The sequence below is a fragment of the Alligator mississippiensis genome, chromosome 10, assembly GCF_030867095.1.
Source record: "Alligator mississippiensis isolate rAllMis1 chromosome 10, rAllMis1, whole genome shotgun sequence".
Taxonomy (NCBI): Eukaryota; Metazoa; Chordata; order Crocodylia; family Alligatoridae; genus Alligator; species Alligator mississippiensis.
Window position 1 is genome coordinate 27,102,055 of NC_081833.1, and position 25,616 is coordinate 27,127,670.

The following is a 25,616-nucleotide window of genomic DNA, read 5'->3' on the forward strand; positions in this document are numbered from 1 at the left end:
TTCTTCCCCACTGGAGTTTCCCCCTGCAACATGCAGGGAGGCAGGAGGGAGTTCAGGACTTTACTGGGTGGCCCCCAAGCTCCCAACTAGGCAGCCAGGGACCTGTCATGTGCAGAGAAACTTGTCAATGGCACCAGCAATCTCCTCCTTGGGCACTGGGGTCAGGGATTCATAGCATAGGCAGAGATACCCCTCCAGGCAGCAGTGCACATTGTAGGGAAGCATGGGCTTGCCTGTGATGCCGTCGAAACTCAGGGCCCTGTGCCATGTTCTCAGCCGTGCCCAAGGCATCATGGTGATCAGCAGCAGCATGGCATAGTGGGTGGGGCACCCCTCGGTGCATTCAAAACAGCTCATCATGGCATGCCCGGGTGACTCTGACCAGGGGAACCCTTGGAGCGGAGGCTGCTTCAGGCCAGGGAAGCATGTGGCCAGGGAACAAGGCATGGGGCAGCCTTTTAAATAGTGCCCTAGCACCTGGACAGCTGCATTCAGAGCTTGCAGCTCCCCCCCTGGCTGCTGCAGAGAGACAGAGAAGGGCAGGAGCAACCCTGGACCTGACTACTCCTATCGGGCACCAATCTGCACCTGACAGACTGGCTGCAGCTTTCTTCACAGCTAACCTAGGATCACTGTCTCTTCAAGCAGTGAGGAAGGCTGCAGCCAGAACTGCTTTCCTCAGCACATGGCTCTGTACCCACCCAGGCACTGGAGGTCTGAAATGCAGGCCCAGCGTGATCACATATAAAGGTCATATACTCTCTGGTTACCACCACTTTAACCAGTAGAGTTGATCTGGGATTGACTCTTATGGGGAGTTTGCCCTTCACCATCACAACTGGAGAAAAGCTTGCATGGGCAGGTAGGTTTGGCGTTCTGTTGTGAAGGCCACAAGGCTGGGGCTAATGCTCATCTCCATTAGCAGGGACCTCCCAACCTCCCCTCACCTCTTTCCAAGGAAAACCCTGTGGAAATTGTGGGGGCCGAGGGGGGATCGAGGACCGGGAATCCTCGGGAATGCTAGCTGGGGTTGCGGCTGCGATCCCGTGACGGGCAGATGGGTACTCTCTATCACCGGAGTGGAATTAGGCACAGACAAGACACGTATCAATTAGAAAAACAGAGATGGCTTTACTTACACTGTAGAGTCGTATACAGCGCAGGCAAGAAGTGACTTCACACTTCAATCGTAGTTGCAACAATTCTACTCTCTAATCGCTAATCGAGGAGCTCTTGTAGACCGGGTAGCTCGGGTCTAACTCGGGCATGCAACACGGAGGATACGTCGTAAGGCTTCGATGACGGGGAGTCGTTGGCAGGTGATCAAGCTGCCAGAGTTCCACTCCAGGGGGAATCGCGGAGTTCTCCAACTAGGGCGGAAACGCCCCTAACCTTTTATACGGCTAGCAAGCCAATTGCCAGCCGACACATGGGAATAATTTAACATCGGCCAATCGTATTATGCAAATCTGCATTTCCTCGGCGGGAACTCTATCCACGCCGGAACTCTTCACCATGCCGAGACTTCCCCTGCCTTACTGTGCTTTGTGCTAGAAAGTTCCACTGTGTCAAGGCACTAATTCAAATCAGCTCTGACAGAAATCACTATGCATGCATTTTGTAACCCTTGCAGACAGGAAGTGTGCTTGGCTTGTCAGTTCAGAAACAAGAAGGCAGTTTCCAGTAGGTCAGCAGAGCTAATGGAAAGTTCGAAAAGAAGATGGTTGGGGCACCAACATATCTGACTAACTACCCCAACACAACCTAGATCAACCACTCGGATTGTAGACAGTTTTATTTATAAAATAGCTGCAAATATTGTACATTTCCTCCAGAGGACATTCAGCTGCCCTTCCTGCATCTCTGGTCCTTGTGTCCTTCACCCCCACTGAAGGTTGGCTGGGATTGGCCAGCCTCTAGGAGGCGGGGCCTGAAGGGATGGGGGAAGGTCTTGTATTGGAGGCCAGCCAGGCGGGTACTGAAACATAGATGGTTTCTCAGGCAGAGGGCTGGCAGGGAGGGAAGAAAAAACAAGTATTAGATTCAGTTTCAGTTGTGCAGCACCACAGCGATATTCTCTGGTTATGATAACCACCCCTTTCTCAGCAGTTTTTCAGTGTTCACTTCCCCCACCCCAAGCATTTCTCTGGCCAAGCGAGAGGCCACAGCTCATCCCTGTACAAAGGCTTCTGGGAAAGTGGGTACAAGTCTCATTAGACCAAAGCCTGCAACTCTTAGAAGGCCGGGGGAGAGGTGGGGGCGTCAGGTCATCACAGGGAACAGTTTGTTGGGGAACAGAAAAACTAGGAGAGAGTAGGTGCTGGAACACTTCACAACTAAAGCGAGAAGGCAGTGTTTATCTCTGACCACTCACTGGCCTCGGCTCACAAACCTTTGTATGATGGAGTTTTGACAAAACACGATGTTTCCAAAATTTCTTTTGGGCCAGCTGTAATTCTGAGCTAGGCAGACACTGCCCAAAGGGCTGGATATAAAGGAGCTCCCAAGATGCCTGTGAAAGTACCTAATCATGTTATTAGGGAAGGAAGCTCTAGCTGCCTGGGGACACTGCCTCCTTGTCTAAACACCGCAGAACTTTTAATCATGGTCTGTGGTATGGATCAGTGAAGGTCCCCAAGCTCAGTGCATGTGAGTAAAGAATCACAAAAGCTTCCTAATAGGACATACCCTTTACTCCTCTCCCCCAGAGATCTACATGGCACTGGTAGCTCAGCCACCATGCCACACAACCATGACGCTGCCCCATGGAACACAGAGTCTCCTTCCAGTTCAAGTGTGTATAATTTCCCAAAAATGTGCTCGGGAGTGAGAGTGTCTGGCATGTTTGTGGTGCTGGGAGATAGGAGCTATCACTGAGGCACCAAACATTTGCCTAACAGGACAAAGATTTGCTCAGTTAACACTGGGCAGCTCCTTAGCCAGAACTCAAAGTGAAGTGCCCTCTCACTCTAGAGAGGATAATCAATCAGTTTGTACATCAGGGGCCAAATTGATCCAGTGTATTGCTTTGCTCCAGAGGAGTAAAGCTTGGCCACCTAAGTCATAAATTCATGGGCAACCAGCCGCTTCTCAATTAATTTCCCATCCTAGGAGCAAGAAACATTTGCTCTTCCATACAAGCCCTAACAGCAGCCTTGTGCTGCTTCTTGGAGACCTCTATGTCTGACCCTCATGTATCTCTTTAATTGTTAAGCCAGGGCAGACCCAATCAAGCTTTACGTAATGGGATTTATCCAGCAAATCAGCACTACCTCCACTCGTCCAGAGCCCAGATGATGTGCTAAGAGCAGTTATTAATGTTCAGAGCTCTGCTATGCATGCTATCAGAGTGGACTGATCATTTGGCCTAACATTCACATTCCCTGGGTGATTTTTCTGGACTTTGCATGACATTGCTGGGAAGTGCTATGTGGACGGTTTTGGCTTGTGTGGGAATGTTGCTTCCATCATATTCAGGACTTGCCTACATTAGAAAGCTGAAGCTGGTAAGGACATAGTTGTAGAATGCTGACTGATATACCTTATTCCTGTACTGGGAGGAGGAAAGAGAGACTGCAGCATAAGATATCTTTGTACCACAATATAACTGGCTCCACATCAACTGATAGCAACACTGGTGCAATCCCTAAAAGAAAACTCAAAAAACTACCCTGCTCCCCTGACACAATACTACCAACCCAAGTGTGTATACCAGGCCTGATGATCATTCTCAGATTTCCTTCTATCACTGCCTCTTTCCAAAGAAAGACACAACCCACCAGGCCCAGGCAATGAGGGTTAGACTTTTCCAATCAGCCCATCCCTTTAAATCTAGGTTAGAAGGGACTGGATGGCTGTGTAGGTGTATGTTAGACAAGCTGGTGGAACTTTATCCATTTCTCACAGGATGGAAGGCCATGTGAAAGTAACTCAGCTGAGAGGACCTGGAGCGGCTGGGGCAGAGCTGCAGACACAAACACTTCAGGTTATGGCCTGAGACACGTTATAAGTGGAGGCTAGAGCTACCTGTATCATGCCTGTGTCAGTGGAGGCAAAAGTACTCAGCTTGCAAAACCTTTTCCATCACTGCTTGAGCTGCTCCTACCTCTAGCTACATTCACAACAGTCAGAGATGGGAGCAGCCCCACTGGATCTCCTGATGTCATCTCTGCTGGTAGAGATGGCTCCTGACAGTACCTTCTCTACCACTTTGTGTCATCTAAAAGGCTTCACAGAAGCAACTGGCTAGGTGAGACAGACATGTGGGCAGGGCTATCATTCAAGCTTACATACCCACGAAAGCACTCCTTGATCCTTCCGTAGAATATCACAGAGCCAAGTGAAAGGATAGATGGAGGAAAATGACTGCTCATCCAATACCACAAAACAGTTCTGAGTACAAACCACAGCTGAACAGACCCCTACCATGCTTGGGAGCGCCTCTAAAGAATAGTCCCCAGCACACAGTGTAGAGCAGCAGCTTCTTGCCAGGCAAAGCAGAATGCACAGATGTCTCAGCCAGCAGATCTCAGGGGCTGCAGGGTGTTTTGAGGCTATTTTAGTATTGATGAACTAAGCTGGTGAGGACAACCAAAGGTGCGGTTTGGCTCCTGGGAAGCAGATATACCAGCAGAGCTTCCACGGACTGAGGTGGGGTAAGAACTCAGACACCTGGCACTCCCAGCCCCCTTCCTGTCTGTGAGGATTGACAAGGCAGAATTAGTGACGATTCCACAGAGTCTGGCAAAGCTCTGAAAGGATCCCTGAACAGGGCAAATGTAATGGAGTAGATGCTCTGCATGGGTATCAAGGTTATCAACTGTAACCGTAGTCTGCTGCAGGGCTAAGAGCAGCTGAGCTGATGGGCGGAATAAATGGGAAACAGCAAGTCTAGCGATACTCCAGAAGGAAGATTGAGCCCAGATCAACGCAGGAAGAACAGAAGTGTAGAGATGAGAACAAAAGAGAGATTTGGCGCCTGACCAAGTGTCATCCAATTAAGCCTGCGGCACAGTCAGGTGAGCATAAAGACAGCCAGCACCATCAGGCTTTCAGAAAGCCACTGGGAGGAGCTGATCCCCCTCCCTTGCTAGCACACCAAAAGGCAGGCATTGGCAGAGCTGTGCAAACAGGATAGGCAGAGGGTGGGGAAGCTGTCCTGGAGATGGGGTAACTGGGCAGTCCCTGACCGAGTGTTAATGACACTGAGCACTTCCTTGGCATTCTCCACTGAGACACCTCCAAGCACCTTCCCCCAAGGAGAGAAATTTCACTTTCTCTGCTTCAGAAAGGGAAACTGAGGCACAAAGAAAGCAAGGCTCAGATTTTCAGTCAGGCATGCAGAGACAAGTTTCTACCCTCTTCTGATGTATGCAAGCAGGTATGATGCACACATTAAGTGTGCATTCACAGCTCTGAAGCCTGCGACTTGCAAAGACTCTAAGTCAGTAGCTGTGCCTCCTGACTGCATCCCCAGGGTCTGTCAGGACTGGGGGAGGCAAGAAAGCAGAAGAGCCTTGTTCACTCTTCTCAGAAGAATGGCTCCTAGCTGCACATACCTGTTACTCTGAGCCAACCTCAGCCTCTTTGCTCTCTTCTCTAGCCACTCTTCGACTGTACCAACTGGGACATCTGCTCCTTCCTGCCGCTGCTCCTTTGATCTCCGCTCCTCTGAAGGGAGAGAAGGCAAAAGGGGATCCATCAGAGCCAGCACTACAATCCTTTCACTACATTTAACCCACTGCTCAATATCCTGCAGCTATTTCCTTGCAGTCAATAGTTTTTCCAATGCAATTTGGCCCATGGCAGGCCCTCCTCCTCCACTGCACACCTGCCATTGGACGCTTGACTTCCCCAGGGCCAGGGCCAGGAGCACAAGCCAATTCTGATTACCTGCACAGCAAGCAGAGGAGCGGGTCAGGCACTTACTGAGGCAGCCTGGCCCCGTCCCCACTCTGGGATATTGGCTTTGACCTCTCCTGCAGCATTTACTGTCTGCTGGCCCAAGGCCTAAAATAGCTTCCAGAGAACCGTGCCTCTGCCTGGCAGGGAAGTAACCAGCCACCTCTGCTCCAGCTAGCTGGTTATGAAGGGGGAGTTTCTACACATCAATGTGGAGCTGGCACAGTGCACAAGTTTCAGAGGGCACCTGTGTGCACGTGTGACAAGGAGAGCCCGGGCTTTGGGGAAGCCTAACGAGGACACTACCAGAGTTTGTTCTCAGGGTGTTTCCTGCTCAATGCTTTCCTATCCCAACTGCTTACAGGACAGAGACTTGCCTGACCAGTGGTTAGTCCAGGCTAACATCCTATCTGGATATTTCAGTGCCAACCCAGCAGGGCCAGGAGTGGTGAAACTAAACTGGAGCTTCCATTTTGCATAGCCAAAGGGGAGATGGTAACTATTTCCCCTTCTTGCACACTATGAACGACTCGTGCCCCCAGTGGCTGGGGCGGGGGGACATGGCAGCAGAAGCGTGGCAGTGGGAGCTGGGGAGTTCCCACAGCCTGTCGGTGGCCGGTGTGGAGGTGAGTGCCAACCAAGGGTCAGCGACCACCTGCAGCTGCCACTGGCAGCATCAGAAGTGGCCAGCAGGGATTGTGGACCGCCCGCAGATGACACTGGCACTGCCAGCATTGGGGTGGCAAGCGGCGACTGCTTGCCTTTTTGTAGTGGTTACACCACCATGTGCAGGGGGTGCACATGCACCCATGTGCACCCCCTACACGTCGCCCCTGTTGCACACCTTTAATCCCAGAGCTACCAAGTGCCAGTTCAGCCCCTGACTGAAGATGCAGCAACCACAGGTCTGCTCTAAATTAGTCAGGTAACAGGCCTCCCAAATCACCATGGTGCAATGGCATCCAGGCACACACACTTCCTGCAGCCTGTCCCCTAGGTAGCAACTGCGACCCTCTGACAGCCAAAGAATTTTCAGTTGTCCCAGTCAGAGTAGCTCTCTGGTCCCTGTGTACCCAGATGAGGCCATGGCAGAGGCCAGGATGTAACTAATACCACAGTCACATGCCGCCCCAGGAGCATATCAGGCACAGTCAGCAAACAAGACATTCAGAGCTATGTAAGTCCACAGTCCATTTCCTTTAGAAGGAAATGCAACTACTTAAAAAACTGTATGATATTAACAAAGGAACCTCCTGCCTCCCCTGGAATATTCAAATCCTTGGGGCCTGGTCACTTCTGAACAACCTTCCCTCCCCTACCCTACACCATCCAGAAATCATTCGCCCAGGGATCACCCTTCCAGGGACAGCTGCCCTGAACCACCTTCTGCGAGGAGCCTGCTCAGCACCCAAAACATCACACGTCACACTCTTAAGGAAAATATTATACATTTCCAGACAGAGTGTAAAATTAATATCATTCAGGCAGAATGAAGGATTGCTCCATCCTAACTGTGGCAACCAATTATTCATCTGCCTGTTGAATATTAATGAGGACAGCAGAAACATGCTACACAATGAGCATCAGAAGATGGATAATTTGTCTTCTGGCCTTTTCACCTGGTGCTGCTGGGAGACGCTGGCAGTGTATTTGCTGCCTCCACCACAGAGGCCTGGTTCAATCCCAATGCATATGCGCTGCTTGGGAATCCAGAGCCAAGGACCTTCACTGCATGAAAGGCAGCTCAGCAAGTCTCCTGTCCTCCTTGGATTCTCAGTTTTGAAAACCACCCAGCACTGGTCCCAAACTGGAAGGGACATGCAGAGGGTGGCTAGGCTAACAGAAAGGGCACTGGAGTGGAACTTAGGAGAGCTAGGTACAATTCCCAATTCAGCTACAGCCACAAAGGAGGTCTATGGGCAAGTTGCTTAATCTCAGTTTACCTCAGTTTCCCCCCTCTGTAGGCTGAGTATTGATTCTCTGACCTTGTAGTGAGACTGGGAGGGTCAATCTACCAGTGACTGCAAGGTACTTAGACAGGACAGTGAGGACAGCCACACAAACACCTAGACACAGACTCGGTTGGGGCTTCCCTTTTACCCCACCCCATCAGTAGGGCAATGCCAGGCAGGAGAGTGCCCTACACTCAGGCTGTTCAATATTTAGCCATGAGGTAGCACTAATGAAGCAAACCAGGCTTAACTGTCTGAATAACACACTGTAGCTCCTCTGAGATTTGGGGGGGGGGGAGGGGGGGGGAGGAGGAGGAGAGGATATGGAAGCAGTGGGCAGAACCTCACAAACCTTGGGGGTCACACCCTGCTCTCCATAATCCCCTTGTGACCCCAGGGGCACTGGAAACAACTATCATTTTTACACCAATTTAAATAAACCCACTAACAAACCAGCAGTCCCTCTTACTCAGCTCTCCTTTGTAACTCCCACTCCCATTTGTGCCACTCAGAGATTATCCAGGATACCAAGGGATTCAAGATGCTCCTGAGAATTTGGATGGATTTTTCCAGATCTCCATTTTTATTCTGAGAGCAAACTTCCTAGCCCTTCTTTCTCAATAAGTGAGCACACTGCCAGACTGCAGAAACAGCCAGACAGGTGTGACTGCCATCCTCATTCTTCTCACTGGGGTGTTTGCTTCAAAGCCTAATTACAGCCAATTAAAGACTGGCTGTAGTCAGAAAAGAGCCCCTCTAATGACATTGGAGTGGGAATCTAGATTTACCTTCTGTCTTCCCAAATGACTTCCAAAGAAAGTTTGGTCCTTAAAAAAAAAAAAAAGAGAGAGAGAGAGAGAGTTTTAAACATATCAAGCACCAGGCTTGCGAACCCGCATGCCCAAAAGAGAGAGCTAGGCTGAGGTCTTTTGGAATCTTGTATCTTCACATGTTACAAAGAAATATGGGCCAGAACCAACCTCCCAGGCAAGTCTGGGTCCAGGTCTGAACTCTGCTGTTAAGAATCCCTCTCTGAGCAGAAAGACTTTCCCATCAGAACCTGTCCTGCATACTGCAGATGAAGCATAAGGTTGGAAGCAAATCCAGGCAGCATTCAGTGAACCTGCTGCATTCCTACCTAAAGAGGAATGGATGATGACTTACTCTCATCATGGCAGTATTAGCTGTCTGGGTTTAATGAGAGGGACTGGGTTGTGTCGATACTATAAGCAAACTGACTCAGAGCAGCAAGGAACCAGTAAGTTTGAGCAAGAAGATGCCAATTTTACAGTGACTTTTCCTGAAAAGACCATATTTAAGATGACAATTTAAGTGTCTTGCTGATGATGAATGATGCAGCAGGTCCAGCCAGCTAATGCCTTGGTGCTGTACAACTGGGAATACTACTCCCCTCCCTAGTCATGGAGGAAACTATTGTGACTATAATTGCATATTTGAGTGGCAGCAGCAAAGTGGCTTAAACCAGCTGGTCCTGATTCCAAAGCTACTATAATGAATGGTGTGGCAAATTTCCCACTTACCTACAAAAAGTCATGCACACACACGAGGCACCCACTACAATTAACATATTCAGATTTTTTAAATATCCCCTTTAATTCTAGCACCATGTATCATTAATTGGTGGAACCTGCTACCACATGATTATCGAAGCCAAGTGGGTAATTGGATTCAACAATCACTCATACACAAGCCAAACACTAACAAGGCTTAGGAGAAAACTTCCCCTAGGGGCAGCTTTATCCATATTTCCAGGTTTTGCACATTTTTTTGAAGCACATGGCCCTGGCCACTACTGAAGACAAAAGACTAGACAAGATGGAATGTAGGTCCATTCCAGCCTGGCATGTTGCTATGCCCCATACATAGCCTAGCGAAGGAAAACAGAGCTAGGCAGCTCCAAGATTTTTTTTTAATCACACTGGAGGCAAAGAGTAATCACGAGCAACAAGTGCAGTTTCTGTGTTTGTCACACAGAGTGGAAAATGCCCTGGAACTTTCTGCTTCTCTCACACCTTGCTCCAGTGCCTTACAGACAGACCACTTCATGCTGTGACTCAGCCAAAAAGCAAAGCTAGGACTGTACCCCACTGGAAGCAGGGAATGAGGCTGGCTACTGGATAAGCAGCATACTGAGTCAGGATCACTGATCCATCCAATCCCGTATCACATCTCTGGCAGTGTCTCACAGTGCTGAAGTACCAAGACTGTGTCCTAACGGAGAGCTGAGACTCTTTACAGAGGCTTCTTGGACCATCTGCCCCTGAGGGAGCCATCTAACTCCCCAAGTGACTAACACAGCCTGTCTCATTTAATGCCACCACAAGAGGCACTCCCAAATCTTGGCCAAGTTTCATCGGTCATGGAAGGTAACATATGTATATCTAGCTAAGCGTTGTTTATTCCTTCTAGAGCTCTGCAGTGAGGAAGGGGGTAGGGTTAACCTGATTTTCACCTGTGTCTAAAGTTGTGTCCCCCCATTCTGAAGCCCAGCTACAGATTATGCCTCTGATGTCCTGACTCCTGCATGATGACTGCATGCTGGGCATCTTCTGCCTAGTGATCCTATCCATGTTACTGACCCCCATTTCCCTGCCACTCTTCTCTTCACAACCTTAAAAACATCTCCAAGTCCCTTCAGCCCTGCTGATGCTCAGTGACCCTGGATTTTGAACCCTGACTGTGGTGCACACTCTTGCTTATCCAAGTGGCCTGTACTCTCCTAAGGATTCCTGCTGATGACAATGGAACTCCTCTGCCCTGCACTCAGACTGCACTGCTCCCTTCAGTGCATGAGTGAAGGTCACAGAGCCCAGCTTCAGTGTATGAGTGGAGCCCAGTCATCTAGGCTAGATGCTCTGTGAACAGGAATCTTAGAATCTTAATGAAAGCTTTATACCTGTAAGGCAAAAGGAGTTCTGCAGGACCTAGCTCTCTTGCACACCAATTTCCCCCCTCAACAACCAACCTATTTTACACAAAATCACTGCCAATAACAAGGGTAACTGGAAAACATGTTTGCCAGGGTCTGGAACAGCAAGCCAGATCCCTGCCTATGCCTCAGCTCCACTGCAAAGAATGCTTGGTCCTACTATAAACAACCTGAAATGGCTGGAAGTTGTACAAGTCCTACCAAACAGCATGACTTCCTTACCAGCCCCAGGGGAATCCAGCACCCAGGGCTGTGTACCTGAAAGGACACTGATAGGCCCTGGTCAGGCAGGCAGGAGCAGAGGAAATAGGTAACAGGATGGCATGATAGATACTGCCTTTCCAAGGAGGGCTGGCAGGGGCAGCAGGGACAGCTGGAGTGTTCCATCTCCCATGTGGCCCAACTGGAAGGATTTGTATTGACTGCCAGCTTTGTTCAGTTATCGATCTGCAGAGAAGCCTCAGGCACTCGCAGACTGACTCAGCAACAGCAAAGCCTCAGACAGCTTAGTGTTGTTTCACTCTGTGCTACTCCTTTGAATCCATAGCAGCTTCTTTCTCTCAACCAGATCCCAACAATAGATCAAGGTCCTGAGACAAATACCCCCATTTTAACACTCTCTCTCTCCCTGTGCTTTCTCGAATGCTTATAACTGTACAAGCAACATTCAGCATCAGCTGGAAGTGTAGGGAAATGACCCATTTTGAAGAGGTCCCTGATATTGGACCCCTGGGTTCTCTTAACCCCAGGAGGAGACCTAACCATCCTCCCTTTCCTTTCTGACTAGATGGGAAGAGTCCCACACTTTCTGTTCACAAATGGTCACAATATGGATGAAAGTCACTGCCTCCCCCACAGGCAGACAAGGAGAGCAGCTCACATGCATACAAACCTCAGCCCCATCCCAAACTCCGTTACCCCAGAAGGGAGAAACCCTGGATCATTTCTGAAGCCAGTACCCTGTGCACTCTTCATAGGGTGACCCAGCTGGCCAAAGGCTAAGCTGGCCCAGGGACCAGAGAAATGGTGCCCCTGTAATTGTATAAGACAATGTTAGGGAAAACTCATGTGAAAGTATGAGTTTGGGGGATGTGATGTATTGGTGCCCCCTGCTGGCAACAACTCATAATATAGCTACCTAAAAAACCTAGGGGACACAGATAACCCAATCCATGTTGTAGCTCTGAACAGTAACATACAGCAACTGTATTCCTTAGGTCTCCACTTGTACAAGGAGATCAAAAGCAGGATCCACACAGAAGATTACTGCATGTACAGTACTGCTAAAGCTCAGATGGTAATAAGGAAAAAAGGGGAGGGAGCGGGACGGCTGGATCCACACTCCTTTTGCTGCACAGCCATTCTGTGGAGACATCCTTGTACACAGGTTACCACTATACAATTGATCCTGAACACCTCCTTATTCCCCAGCACGCTCTGCAGCCAGCATTCACATTCTCTCTGAGACATCAATAGGCATTTTCTTGTTTCCATCTCCACTCACCATGCACCTGTGCACTCAGTCTCTCCAGGTCCATCTCGGTCATGTGGGAGAATCTACAGTTGGATCCAAAATCGCACTGGCCTGGAAGGAGAGCCAAACACAACTATATCAGAACAGCAGGCACTGTGCATGGGGCAAGATTTCCCCTATGCACTGGGGCACACAAACCCACTTTCATCCTCCATGTATAAATACACATATGAGGACATATATGTATGTCTACCAGCTCTACACTACCATTTGCTAGGTGCACAGATGTCAGGGCTCCCCCAAAGCAGCACTGAGCTGTCTGGCAAAGGGAGTTGCTGGACTAGAACATCCTGGTTATTACTGCATGGAAAGTCACCAGACAAAGGACTAACCTGTTTGTAGAAATTTCCTGCAGGGCTTTTTGCTTTGCTCCTCCTGCAGAATAGCAGCAGCATCTGAGGGAAAATAAGAAACTGGGAAGATTAGTGCCATCTTACCCCAAAAACCACACCTCTGCCAGCTCGTTGGTGAAAGGCCATTTTGAACAAGAGATACTGTGTCACCCCAAGATAGTACACAGGGCAACTGCTTTGTGAGTGGCCATTACACACAAAAGGTGTGAGCATAGCCAAGGAGAGCTTGGTGGACTACTGAAACCAATGACTGTGTTCCTCATTTGCAGTCCCTGCTTTTGGTCTTCACTGGCTGTGGAAAATCAGCTTGCTTTCTTTCTGCTTTGCATTTCTTTCCCAGCCAGGCAACAGAAATCAAGTGTGGGGCCAAAGCAAAGAGTCTGCAATGCTTCTGTGTGGGAGAGTCAGCTCAGGTCAGTGGTATCTGGGGCTTTTCAACAGTTCTGAAAGTCAGACCCACTGGATCTCTGGTCAAGGGTCCACTGCATAAAACTAAAAAGGGGGGCCTTAATTTCTACCAAGATTTTTTCCTAAAGAAAACTAGGAGGAAATAGGCACCAAGTTCAGGGTGGAGGAGGCAACTCCCATAGTTTTCAATGGAAGTTGTACCAGTTAATGTTGGGTACCATTAGGAACTGTACTCTCTTCCTAGCCAAGGGGAAGGCGAGTGCTGTGAATCAGTAGAGGTCATGGGATACAGCTGCATGAAGAGAGCCTAGAACTGAATGAACATGCGGCTTTGCCCTGCCCACCATTAACCCCTTCTGGGGAGGGATCGTCAGTCTGTCAGCAACAAAGAGTCACCTACATTTCCACAGACCAAACCTTGTTCCCAGTGATAGCCCTACAGGGTTGGCCTGTGCCAATTTCAGCCAGAAAAGCTATTTGCCCACCCAAGCCAGACAAACTCCTGGCTAAGAGGAGCATCCTGAATGTCTCAAAAACACTAGGTCTTCTCCTGGGCTAGAGTAAAGGCATCTGCCCAACTCTCTGAGCTCACAGTTCCATGAGCCCCTGAATTCTCTTCCTTTCCCACATCCTCCATGGCTGAGGTTGGCCTAGCTCCATCCCTGCAATGTTCCTAGTGGTCACTTCTGCCTTGACCGCTCTCTCCTGCTGGAATCCCTGTCCTGGCAATCACACCCTAGAGTTCCCAATCCCTGCCCTGTGCAGGTAGCTGTTTTACATTCTCACACATACAGCTGCACTCCTCTACGCTGTTCTCTCCAGTATCCCCTGCCTTCCCAGTCAAAATATAGTTCAAAATAGCCCTCCTGGTCTTCAGAAGCTGCCTAATCCCCTCCTAGAACTTGCTTTCTTGGTTTTTCTAATGCTTTCTTTGCAGCTTCTACCACCTGTAATTGCTCTCCTGGTTCTTTCCAGCTCACTTCAAAATCACTAACTGACATCTATGATTCCCTGCCCCCACCCCAAGCTCATGGTGCTTGTGCCTCTGGAATAATCTGGCAGTCCTACAATCAAATCAGAATTGCTCCTTGTGACAAAATGGCACAAATGGTATTCTACACAGATGACCAATGTTGATCCAGACTCATTTATCCCCGGTACTCTCCCACCTATGACCCACCTGCCTGTGAAAGTTTCACACAACTGGCAGCACCCACCTCGGAACAGATCATACCAAACCTTCTTGGCTCGCAGGTGCTGCACCCCATTCAGGTGTTTCTTCCTGTTGTGCAAGTTGTCTTGAAAGGATCGGTCACAGTAATCACAGAAGTACCTTTTACCCATTTATCCTCCAGCAGATGCATCCACGTCACTGTTCCCTGCAAGACAGCACCAGACAAAGCCTGAGTTCCCTGCAGTGCCCACTCTCAGCAATAGGCAAGCACACTCCAGTGATTCACATCTGTACAGCTCTGGCAGCCAGTAGATAGTATCTTGAATCCTTTCAAGCTCAGTTGGGGAGGATGGGGATGGACAGAAAAGAAGGGGTGAGACCAGCTAATTTATACTATTGCCTGACAACACTGAGTCTACTGGATCCTGCTCTACATTGCCCTGTGGGAGAAAAGGCTTCAATTTATATCCAGCCTCTTACTCCACAAAACAGGAGTAGTCAAGAATATGCCTCCTTTCCTGTCGTTTCTTGACTGGGATAGAGTCCAGATCATCCAAAGCAGGGATATCAGACAACTCCACAACCTGCACAGGAAGAGAATGGAGACCCTGTGTTTTTGCTAATGAAGATATCCCTGCCAAGGTGCACGAGGGGGAGGAAGGCAGTCCAAGAACAACTGTTTTAGATGACAAAGGGCTGGTATTGCTCAATCCTGCATGGATCTATTGAGAGCTTAGTATTGCTTTACAAATGCTAACTGCAATCACAGAATTGCTTTGTCCTTACCCTTTCTTCTACCCTCCATGCCACCAACCTACTCTTCTTCAATGGATTCCTCTCCTCCTACTTCAAAATAAATACAGGAAGGATGTGCCCTTCACTCCCCTAGACACTGCTCTGACAGTGAATAAAGTTGGACAAGCCCATGGTTAACTGAGAAAAGCATCTTTGTTGGTGGGATTCTAAGAGGCCATCAGAAATAGTCAGGCACCACCCTGCTCTGTCCCTTCACATACCCTGCTATAGGAGAAATGCCTTGTGTGGGAAGGGACATGACCCTAGCCTTGAGATTTTGTGCTGAGGAGCAGCCCACAGGCAGCCCTTAGAAGGATCAAAATATGAAGACAGCCCTTGGGTGCCTGCTTTACATCTGGGTACACATTAGCACCAGGAGCAGCCCTAAATTGTGGGGGTGAAAAGGTGGCTTGCAGTTTCACATGCACCTCTCTCCAGTTCCTCCGTGCTGTATTTTATGCTGCACACAGAACCTTGGCCCCTGGCTACAGAAAATTCCCTCTCTTGGAGTATAAGGGATGCCTTATAAATGCTAAAGATGTTTAGGTAGATACATAAACTCTGAAAGTTACCATATAGTTTTGAACAACTTGACAGTGAAGTCTGCAAAAAGTAGCATGAAAACCAACACAATCAAGACTTATAAATAAGATACACAACATTCTTAAATTCACAGATTGTAAGGGGCTGGAAGGGACCCCGCAAGATCATTGGGTCCAGCCCCCCTGCACTAGGCAGGAGAGACAACTGAGGTCAGGTGACCCCAGCAAGGTGACCATCCAGTCTCCTCTTGAAGATTTCCAGGGTAGGTAATTGCACCATTTCTGAAGGGAGTTTATTCCACAATCTGGACACCCTAACTGTGAAGAAGTTAGGCCTACTGTTAAGCCTAAAACGGTCTTCAAGGAGTTTGTGGCCATTATTCCTGGTTTTCCCCAAGGATGCCCTGGTGAACAGCTGTTTGCCGAGCCCCTCATGTATCCTCCTGATGTAGCAGTAAGCTGCTACCAAGTTGACTCTGTCTTCTCTTTTTTAGGCTGAAGAGGCCCAAGTCCCTCAGCCTTTCTTCAACGGTTCATATTCATACTGAGATCTATTATTACCCCGAGGTCCCTTTCAGTCGTGGTGCTAGTCAGTTTGGCGCCACTGAGCCTGTAAGTATGTGAGGGCTGTCCATCCCCAGGTGGAGCGCTTTACACTTTTCAATATTGAACTTCATCTGGTTCTGATCTGCTCAACTTGTTGGCCTGTCTAGGTCAGCCTGTACGTCCGGCCTATTTTTGAGCATAACAATGCTCCCTCATAACTTGGTGTCGTCCGTGAACTTGGCCAGTCAGCCCTTCACCCCCACATCCAAATCATTGATAAAGATGCTGAAAAGCACTGGACCAAGCACGGACCCCTGGGGGACACCACTGGCCACCTCTCACCAGGACGACACAGTTCTATTCATTAGAGCTCTCTGGGTCCTACCCTGCAGCCAGCTTCCTACCCACCTGTCTCAGTTAAGCCCACAATCCTCCAATTTTCTCATGAGAACATCATAGGATACCAGATCAAAGGCTTTTGGAAGTCAAGGTATACAAACTCAACCTCCTCTCTCTTGCCCATGTGGCGAGTTACCTGGTCATAGAAGATGAGATTGGTAAAATAAGACCTGCCTGCAACGAAGCCATGATGGCTGTCATTCAGAATCCTGCCTTCTGCAAGCATGTTGCACAGACTCCTTGATTAATTTTTCCAGGATTTTCCCTGGGATAGAAGTTAGGTTAATTGTTAGCTGCCCAGGTCCTCTCTCCTCCCCTTCTTGAAGATGGACGCAACACTGACCCTCTTCCAGTCTTCAGGGAACCTTCCCCGAGTGCCACGAGTTTTGGAAGAGTTTCGCGAGAGGTCCCGTAATGACGTCGGCCAGCCGATAAGGCCCATTCTGAACCTCATCTAGTATGATTTTCTCCTTAGTCCAGTGAAATACCGAAGCAAAGTAGTCATTCAGGAGTTCAGTTTTCTCCTGCATGTTGGTAAGCAGCTGTTCCCCTCCCCACTTCCCCCGAGCTGTTAAGCAATGACCCCACACTTTCATTTGTTTTCCTCCTGTTCCCTAAATATCTAAAGGACTTCTTATTGTCCTTGAGTTCCATTGCTAGTTTAAATTCAGTCTTTGACTTAGACTTTCTAATCTGCTCCCTACGAGTGCAGGCCACTGTTGTATAGTCCCCTTCTTGGGGACTGTCCCAAGCTTCTATTCATAGTTCATAGATGTTAGGGTCGGAAGGGACCTCAATAGATCATCGAGTCCGACCCCCTGCATAGGCAGGAAAGAGTGCTGGGTCTAGATGATCCCAGCTAGATGCCTATCTAACCTCCTCTTGAAGACCCCCAGGGTAGGGGAGAGCACCACCTCCCTTGGGAGCCCATTCCAGACTTTGGCCACTCGAACTGTGAAGAAGTTCTTCCTAATGTCCAGTCTAAATCTGCTCTCTGCTAGCTTATGGCCATTATTTCTTGTAACCCCCAGGGGCGCCTTGGTGAGTAAAGCCTCACCAATTCCCTTCTGTGCCCCCATGATGAACTTATAGGCAGCCACAAGGTTGCCTCTCAACCTTCTCTTGCAGAGGCTGAAGAGGTCCAGGTGCCCTAGTCTCTCCTCATAGGGCTTGGCCTACAAGCCCTTAACCATACGAGTGGCCCTTCTCTGGACCCTCTCCAGGTTATTCACATCCCTCTTGAAGTGCGGCGCCCAAAACTGCATGCAGTATTCCAACTGCGGTCTGACCAGCGCCCGATAGAAGGGAATTATCACCTCCATGGTTCTGTTCGTCATGCATCTGCTGATGCATGATAAAGTGCCATTAGCTTTTCTGATGACTTCATCACGCTGCCGACTCATGTTCATCTTGGAGTCCACTAGGACTCCAAGATCCCTTTCCACTTCCGTGCCACCAAGCAGGTCATTTCCTAGGCAGTAGGTATGTTGGACATTTTTCCTCCCTAGGTGCAGCACTTTGCACTTCTCCTTGTTGAACTGCATTCTGTTGTTTTCTGCCCATTTGTCCAGGTCTGCTTGTAGTTGTTCCCTGCCCTCCGGTGTGTCCACTTCTCCCCACAGTTTTGTGTCATCCGCAAACTTGGACAGAGTACACTTCACTCCCTCGTCCAAGTTGCTGAGGAAGATATTGAAGAGTATCGGTCCAAGGACCGAGCCCTGCGGGACCCCACTGCCCACACCCTTCCAGGTCGATACTGACCCATCCACTACGACTCTCTGGGTGTGACCCTCCAGCCAATTCGCCACCCACCGGACTGTACAGTCATCCAAGTCACAGCCTCTTAACTTGTTCACCAGTATGGTGTGGGATATCATATCGAAGGCCTTCCTGAAGTGTAAGTAAACAACGTCAACCCCTACTCCTGCGTCCAGGCGTTTTGTAACCTGGTCATAAAAACGGACTAGATTAGTCAGGCATGATCTACCTGCTACAAACCCGTGCTGGTTTCCCCTCAGCATAATTTTTCCTGCCTGACTCTCGCAAATGTGAGCCTTGATAATTTTTTCAAAGACTCTGCCAAGGATGGAGGTGAGACTGACTGGCCTATAGTTGCCTGGGTCCTCCTTCCTCCCCTTCTTGAAAATGGGGAACACATTGGCCCTTTTCCAGTCCTCCAGGACCTGGCCCGTGCGCCATGAGTGTTCAAATATTCCCGCTAGTGGCTGTGCAATGACGTCAGCCAGTCCCTTCAGTACCCTCGGATGGAGCTCATCCGGACCTGCCAACTTAAACGCATCCAGTTCCTCCAAGTGCCTCTGCACCATCTCAGGGTCTACGCTTGATAGTCTGGCGCCCTGCTGCTGCCTCTCCACAATCCCAGTGAGAGACTTGTCTTGCCCCTCGCTTAGGAACACTGAGGCAAAGAACTCGTTGAGGAGTTAAGCCTTGTCCCCCCTGTCCGTCACCAATTGCATCTGCCCATTTAGTAGAGGTCCTATTCCACCCTGGGCCTTCCTTTTACTCTTTATATATCTAAAAAACAATTGTTATCCTTAACTTGGGATGCCATCCTCAGCTCCATGGTAGCTTTGGCCTGTCTAACTGCCTCCCTACAAGTGCGAGCAGAGGAGGTATACTCCTCTTTAGTAATCTCTCTCCGTTTCCACTTTTTATATGCCCCCCTTTTTGCCCGTAGGCTGCTCTGGATTTCTCTGGTCAGCCAAGGAAGCCTCTTGGCCCCTTCCCCCTTTTTCCTTGCATCGGGATCGTCTCCCTCTGCGCCCAAAGGATCATTTCCTTAAGGCACAGACACCACCCTTCCTGGGCTCCCATCTCTTCAAAACTCTTACTCTGCAGTGCGTCCTTGACTAAACGCCTGAGTTCATTGAAATCAGCTTTCCTAAAGTCTAGCACTTTCACCCTACTAATTACCTTACCCACTCAACATCTTATGATGAATTCTATTATTTGATCACTGTCCCCCAGGTGACCACCAATCTGTAGGTCTCCTACCATGTCATCTCCCATTGCCAATACCAGGTCCAGTAAGGCATTCCCCCTAGTGGGACCATGTACCTCCTGCATCAAATGGAGGTCCTGTACACAGGATAGGAACCTGCGTGAACAGTTTGTACGCCTCTTTCAAGAGGACCGTGATATCCCTATTAAGCTTACCAGCCCTTCTTCTACCTTTCCTCTGTACGGGAATAGACTTCTTTTGGGCCTCGAGGATCATGTCCTTGAGAAACAACCACTCTTTGTGTACTCCTTTCACCTTTGTTCCTTGGTCCTGCAGTGCTTCCCCTATTGCCCTGAGCCTATTGAAATTTGCTTTTTTGAAATTCAAAACTTGAACCTTGCTAGCTGATTTGCTGGCCTTGCAACAGATAGTGAACATGTTGGTTTCATGTTCGCTGTCACCCAGGCTACCCGCTATATTCAAGTCACTCACCAGATTGTCTCCTTTGGCCAAGACCAAGTCTAGGAGAGCACATTACCTCTGGTTGGCCCGTGCACTTCCCGAGCGAGGTGGTGCTCTTCAGGAAGCAATGCAACTGAATCCGACTTAGCCAAGTGTTCCTCCCAAGAGATGTCTGGGTAATTGAAGTCACCCATGATGACTATGTCCTGTGTGCACGCGGCCTCTGCCAGTTTTCAAGAGAACTCCAGATCGAGCTCCTCCCCCTGGTTTGATGGTCTGTTGTATACACCTACAGTTAGGTCTCTCACACTGTGCACCCTGCCCCCCCCAGTAGTTTAACCCAGAGGGTTGAGCCACTCTTCTTTGGAGGCAATGTCAGCCTCCAAGGAGGTGCACTGGTCCTTCACATAGAGAGCTACACCTCCACCTTTCTTCCCTTATTGATCCCTTCTGTGCAGGGTGTGGCCAGCATGGAATGAATCATTCCATGAATCATTCCATCCAGGAAGAGTACACACTAACTGCAGGTTCTTCCTCGGCCCGACGATAGCTTTTTAAACCTGAAAGTTTGCTAAGAAAAAAAATTCCAACTACTTAGTTGGTCTAATAAAAAATATCAGATTTACCCAAAGAACCTTGTCTGCCTATGTCATTAGACCAACATGGCTACAACCTACACCCCTGACTTATAAATAAAACACGCTCAGAATCACTCTGAGCCTCCCCTGGAGGTTCTCGAGGGTCAGCAGGAATAACTGATAGGAGGTGAAATACTTGGTTGATAAGAATACCCTATATCAGGGCCAGTCATTCTTACCCCCTCTCTCTGTATGCTACTGAAATGCAAACTATATTAGCCTTGGTGAAATCTGGCTCCTGCTAGTAAGGTGCTAATACTATTTGGAGGGCCTTGAGTTTCAATTGTGGGGAGTTCCTGAGCTCAGCAGGACTGAAACTTGAAGTTTTGTTCCTGCAGCCCTGAAAGATCCAACCAACCCTCATGTCATCAGAAATTTTCCACATTTCCACCATTCTACTTGATCAACTAGACTTTTTGTAGCCAACTATGGAAACCAGCATTTTGTGCATCTCTGCCACCAGCTGGCTGTTGGATTCCGTATGGGAAAGTTCTCATGGCTTTTTCCAAAATCAAGGTCCATTGCAGGGTGGTGATAGCTGAGTTTACACTTGCAAATTCCACTGAAGGTTGATTCCATAGATACACCAGAAGCTGACATTAACAGAAAATCTGGCTTGTAGTCACTGGCCTCTGCACTCCCATTTCCATAGAAACAGCTGTCAGATCACAGATAGTGAGCCTGATTCTGTAATGGCTCCAAATATAAGATCTCCATGGGGCTCAATGGAAATTCTGTAGGCAGAAAAAAGAGCAGCAGTACCCTTTGGAACATGAATTTAAGCCCTTTCTTTCCCCTTTTTTTCATTATTCTGATCTCTATAACTGCAAAAGCTCATTCAAAAAAAATAAACAGCAACAGAAAAAAAAGCGAGAACTCCTGTACATTTCAGAAAATGCTATTTTCCAATAACTAGACAGATTCTATGTTCTTTGTGATGCTGACTCCCAAATTCAATCCATGGGAAAAGAACATAACAAACATCTATCAGATGGACATCATGTATTTCCGGGCATCTTGTTTTTTCTTCCTAAAGATTGGAATTACACCATTATCTATTTATTTATTTTAATTCAATTGCCAGGGCTGTTTGTTTGAATGTAAACAAACATCCACAGTGCCTATGACATGTAATCTTCCACATAGAGCTAGTGGATGGGAATAAAAAATATTTCTAGTCAGTTTGCAAGTGATATTAACAAACATACTTTTTTGAGTGAAATATGGGCAGAAAATAAATTGTATTATTTTGGGTTAAAGATTCCCTCAATTTTCATAATCTTGGTTGTTAAGAAAACAAGTAGATGCATCTGCTTAATATTTATTTCTAATTATTTTATATTGATTTAAAATATCTCTCTCTTGAACATTTAGTTCGTTATTCACAGTTGAACCCATGTCAGTGGATCCTCAGCCCATGTGGTGCCAACACCAATTTCAATTACAAGCATAAAGGTTTCTTTGCACAGGTCCAACTGTGAAATCAGGGTTTTATTTCATCACCTTTGCCTTTTACACCATTATAAAAAAGCAACATGTTTTCACTTAAAAACATTTGGAGCAACAGTTTATATGGCATAAGTCCAGTGGTTTGGGGCTTTCTAAGTGGACATTTGTTGATTTTTCTTACACCTGGCAATCCAGAGAGAGAAAAGAAAGCGGTCCAGAAGACAGCATATGTCTGACTTGTTTTTGTCTGGATGCAACTGTTTTTTCTACTGGACCCTGAAAATTGCTTTGGGGCCTCTCTCTCAATTTTCTGCTTCCTCATAACTCAGGCTCAGGGCCATTTCAACCACCTTGGGTATCTAAACAGATGTGAAGTTAATTAAAGCCAAGGATCAAGCTTATGATACCCAGCTGCCTGTTTAAATGTGATCAGATCTCTACGGTAACAGGCAAAACCAGCTAAGTCTGCCAACTTCTCTTCATAATGAGAGACGGTCAGATTCCAACTGCATTTACACCAGTGTAATCAGGAGTAACTCCACCAAATTCAGTGGATTTATCTGGCATTACCAGCAGCAGAATTAGGATCAGAATGAAATTCCATGGGAATAGTTTACCAGCTTATTAGAAAGATTTGCCTTAGAAGAAATATTAGGCAGTTAAGTTTTAAAAACAATAGCTGAGCTTTTCAAAGCAACTGAAGAGATTTTGACACTTCCCATTATAGTTAAATGGAACATGGGTGTCTGCAGAACCTAGGAAACTTTCCAGTCTCTATGCGTATCTGAGTCCTCAGTTCACTCAAAAAGCCCAAACCGATCTCAAGGATAACCATATACAAAGGGAAAAAAACACACACACATACAACAGTCTATACAGCATGCTGATCCTACTTCTGGGTTGCCAACATGAGCAAAATAGAAAGCGAGTGTCAGTTTAAGACATGCTTTAATAAGATTAGCTACTTATAAAACAGAAATCCTGGTGAAGAAGGGACAGTTTAAATTTAAGATTTATTTTGGTTTCACGTACCCTTTCATACCCTTTTCTATGCTGAGATGTACATCTGTCCCACTAGCATTTAAATTGTTCACACTAGTATGTGTTTGCCTCTCCTGTTAAAAATAACCAGAAGACAAGTAGGAACTGGGATTCCTACTCTAGCTATATTACAAACCAAGCAGTCTTACCTGCTTATTGCTACTTTTGAAGTGAATGGCAGAACTTCCACCTATACTTAACAAAGAAGCAAAACTGGACTGTAAATATCACTTTTTGTGATTCCACCAGGAGCTCTTGCTCTCTAACAAGATCTGCTCTCACCCTCATGGCAGATCATTAAAAATGGTCATGTGTACATAAAGGAGTGAAAAAACAGCAAGAAATATAGAAAGCCAATGAAGTAACCCACCCCCCGCCTTCACACAACACCGTTCCAAAGCAATACGCCACTCCAGCACTTTACCCATCACAACCCCGTGGTGTTGTTATGGTGTTTGTGGTTAACGTTCATTCTAAAATTTTGAGACCAAGGATTCTTCAGAGAGAACCTGACAAATTGGAGGATTTGATCAAAAGAAATCTCATGAGTTCAGTAAGGACAAGTGCAAAAATCCTGCACTTAGGACAGAATAATCCCATGCATCAGTACAGGCTGGAGACCAATTAGCTAAGCAGCAGCTCTGCAGAAAAGGACCTGGGGGTTACAATGGACAACAGGCTGAATATGAGCCAACAGTGTGCCCTTGCTGTGAAGAAAGCTAACAGCATACTGGGCTGCAATAGTAGGAGCGTTGCCAGCAGACCAAGGGAAGTGATTCTTCCCCTCTATTCAGCACTGGTGAGACCACGTCTGGAATACTGTGTCCAGTTTTGGGGGGCCCACTACAGAAAGGATGTGGGCAAATTGGACAGTCCAGTAGAGGGCAATGAAAATGGTTAGAGGGCTGGGGCACAGGAGTTATGAGGAAAGACTGAGCATTCAACTACCTGAGGGATGGTTCCAAAGAGGATGGAGCTGGACTGTTCTCAGTGGTGGCAGATGAGAGAACAAGGAACAATGGTCTCAAGATGCAGCAAAGGAAGTTTAAATTAGATATTAAGAAATACTCTCTCGCAAGGAGGGTAGTAAGCACTGGAACAGGTTACCCAGAGAGGTGGGGGAATCTCCATCCCTGAAGGTTTTCAAGACCCAGCTAGACAACCTCCTGAGGTCCCTTCCAACCCTCATTTTCCATGATTCTATTATTCTTTGTAAATATGTCAATAAGCATGAAAACATATTGCATAAATATATTTATATGACTACTGATTTTTTAAAATATTATTTTATAAATACTTTGAGAGCTGCAAAATTTTCAATATAAAGATGAGCCAAACATTTCACAACTGGATCATGAACTTGGGTACTTCTATTTTAGAATGGCCAGTTCAGGACACCTTTGCCTGGACATCTAATCTACTTGCAGCTTCAACCAACTTCCAGTTTTAGCTGGAGGTGATCCATAGCAAAATGAGCAGCCGGTGATGACAGCACAAGTGCCAAGCATTCACTTAGAGAGGACTCTAGAACAGCAGCTGCTTAAACCCCACCAACCACAGCCAGCCTGGCCCAGACCTTGCTACCCAGGGACCAGACCCTAGCTCAGGGATGGGCAAAATAAGGCCTGCAGGAGGGACTTGGTCTGGCCCACAGCAGGTCCCTGGGTCCCTCCCGATCTATTCAAGGCACCATCTGGCCCACGGTGCATCTCACTGCTTGCAGGTGCACAGCAGGGCTGGGGCAGCTGCATGCCCGGACTCCATTTCCGGGCAGCCCCACCAGCAGTGGGACGCACAGGCAGTGGATCAGGCCAGACCACGCTGTCACCGCCACAAGATCCCAGCCCTGGAGCAGCTCCCCCCCCCCCCCCCCCCCCGCAAGGCCTGATCTCCACGGAAGACCTGGCCCCGCGGGGTCATGGCGCGGCGCGGCGCTGCTGGGGTCTCCGTGGAAGCCAGCCAGAGCCACGCAGGCAGGGGCTGCCAGGAGATGGAGCCCAGCTGCTGGCTGGGTCCACGAGCCACATTTTGCCTACCCCTGCCATAGAGGGAGCTTCGGGCTGAATCCACATCATCTTCCCTCAGGGTTTCGGGCGCTGCGAGCTACGTGGGTCCGAGCCCCATTGAAAGAGCTCGTCTTTCGGTTGCAGGAGAAATACCCACCTCGCCTCAAGCCGCGAAGCGGCTACGCAGGCAGGTGCCAGCACGTGGCCTCGGCAGGCGGGGGCGGGGCGGGCTTGCCCGGAAGCAGCGGGGCCCGAGGCAGGAAGACGGAGCCCACACGTGGGAAACAGCCGCGGGGAGGGGCGGAGGGCAGAGAACTCTGCAGGTCCCAGCACACAACGCTGTGCCTCGGGCCGGGCCCGCGCGCCGAGGGACCGCTCACCTCCCCGGGACCGCCGGCGCCTTGTTTCTTCGGAAGCTCCCGCCAGGGAGAGACTGCACTTCCCAGAAAGCTCCGCGCCAGAGGCCATGGGGCGGGCGGAGAAAGCGGCGCGGTGCATGCCGGG

General features: G+C 48.4%; 1 protein-coding gene across 5 annotated transcripts; it reads right to left on the reverse strand.

Annotated features, from left to right (window-relative positions):
• Positions 1–1,107: 1,107 nt before the first annotated feature.
• ZMAT5 (zinc finger matrin-type 5) lies at positions 1,108–25,616 on the reverse strand. Of its 5 annotated transcripts, none has more exons than XM_014593604.3 (7): positions 25,493–25,616; positions 14,316–14,477; positions 12,670–12,732; positions 12,308–12,388; positions 8,642–8,680; positions 5,559–5,670; positions 1,108–2,009 (listed from the first exon to the last, which is right to left on the reverse strand). In XM_014593604.3, the coding sequence occupies exons 2-7, from the start codon at positions 14,440–14,442 to the stop codon at positions 1,880–1,882; spliced, it is 552 nt and encodes a 183-aa protein (XP_014449090.1). In that variant the 5' UTR covers positions 14,443–14,477; positions 25,493–25,616; the 3' UTR covers positions 1,108–1,879. The 5 variants fall into 5 exon arrangements, with proteins under 5 accessions (XP_014449090.1, XP_014449089.1, XP_019349302.1 ...); XM_014593603.3 differs by having other exon boundaries at positions 25,270–25,615; XM_019493757.2 differs by lacking the exon at positions 25,493–25,616 and adding an exon at positions 25,143–25,245.

Excerpts from the sequence above, each read along its gene's own strand:
- ZMAT5 (XM_014593604.3), bottom strand. The coding sequence starts at position 14,442 with ATGGGTAAAAGGTACTTCTGTGATTACTGTGACCGATCCTTTCAAGAC. Across the intron at positions 12,389-12,669 it reads CAGGAAATTTCTACAAACAG|GCCAGTGCGATTTTGGATCC; the intron begins GTTAGTCCTTTG and ends CTCTCCTTCCAG. Across the intron at positions 2,010-5,558 it reads AGGTTGGCTCAGAGTAACAG|CCCTCTGCCTGAGAAACCAT; the intron begins GTATGTGCAGCT and ends CCTCCCTGCCAG.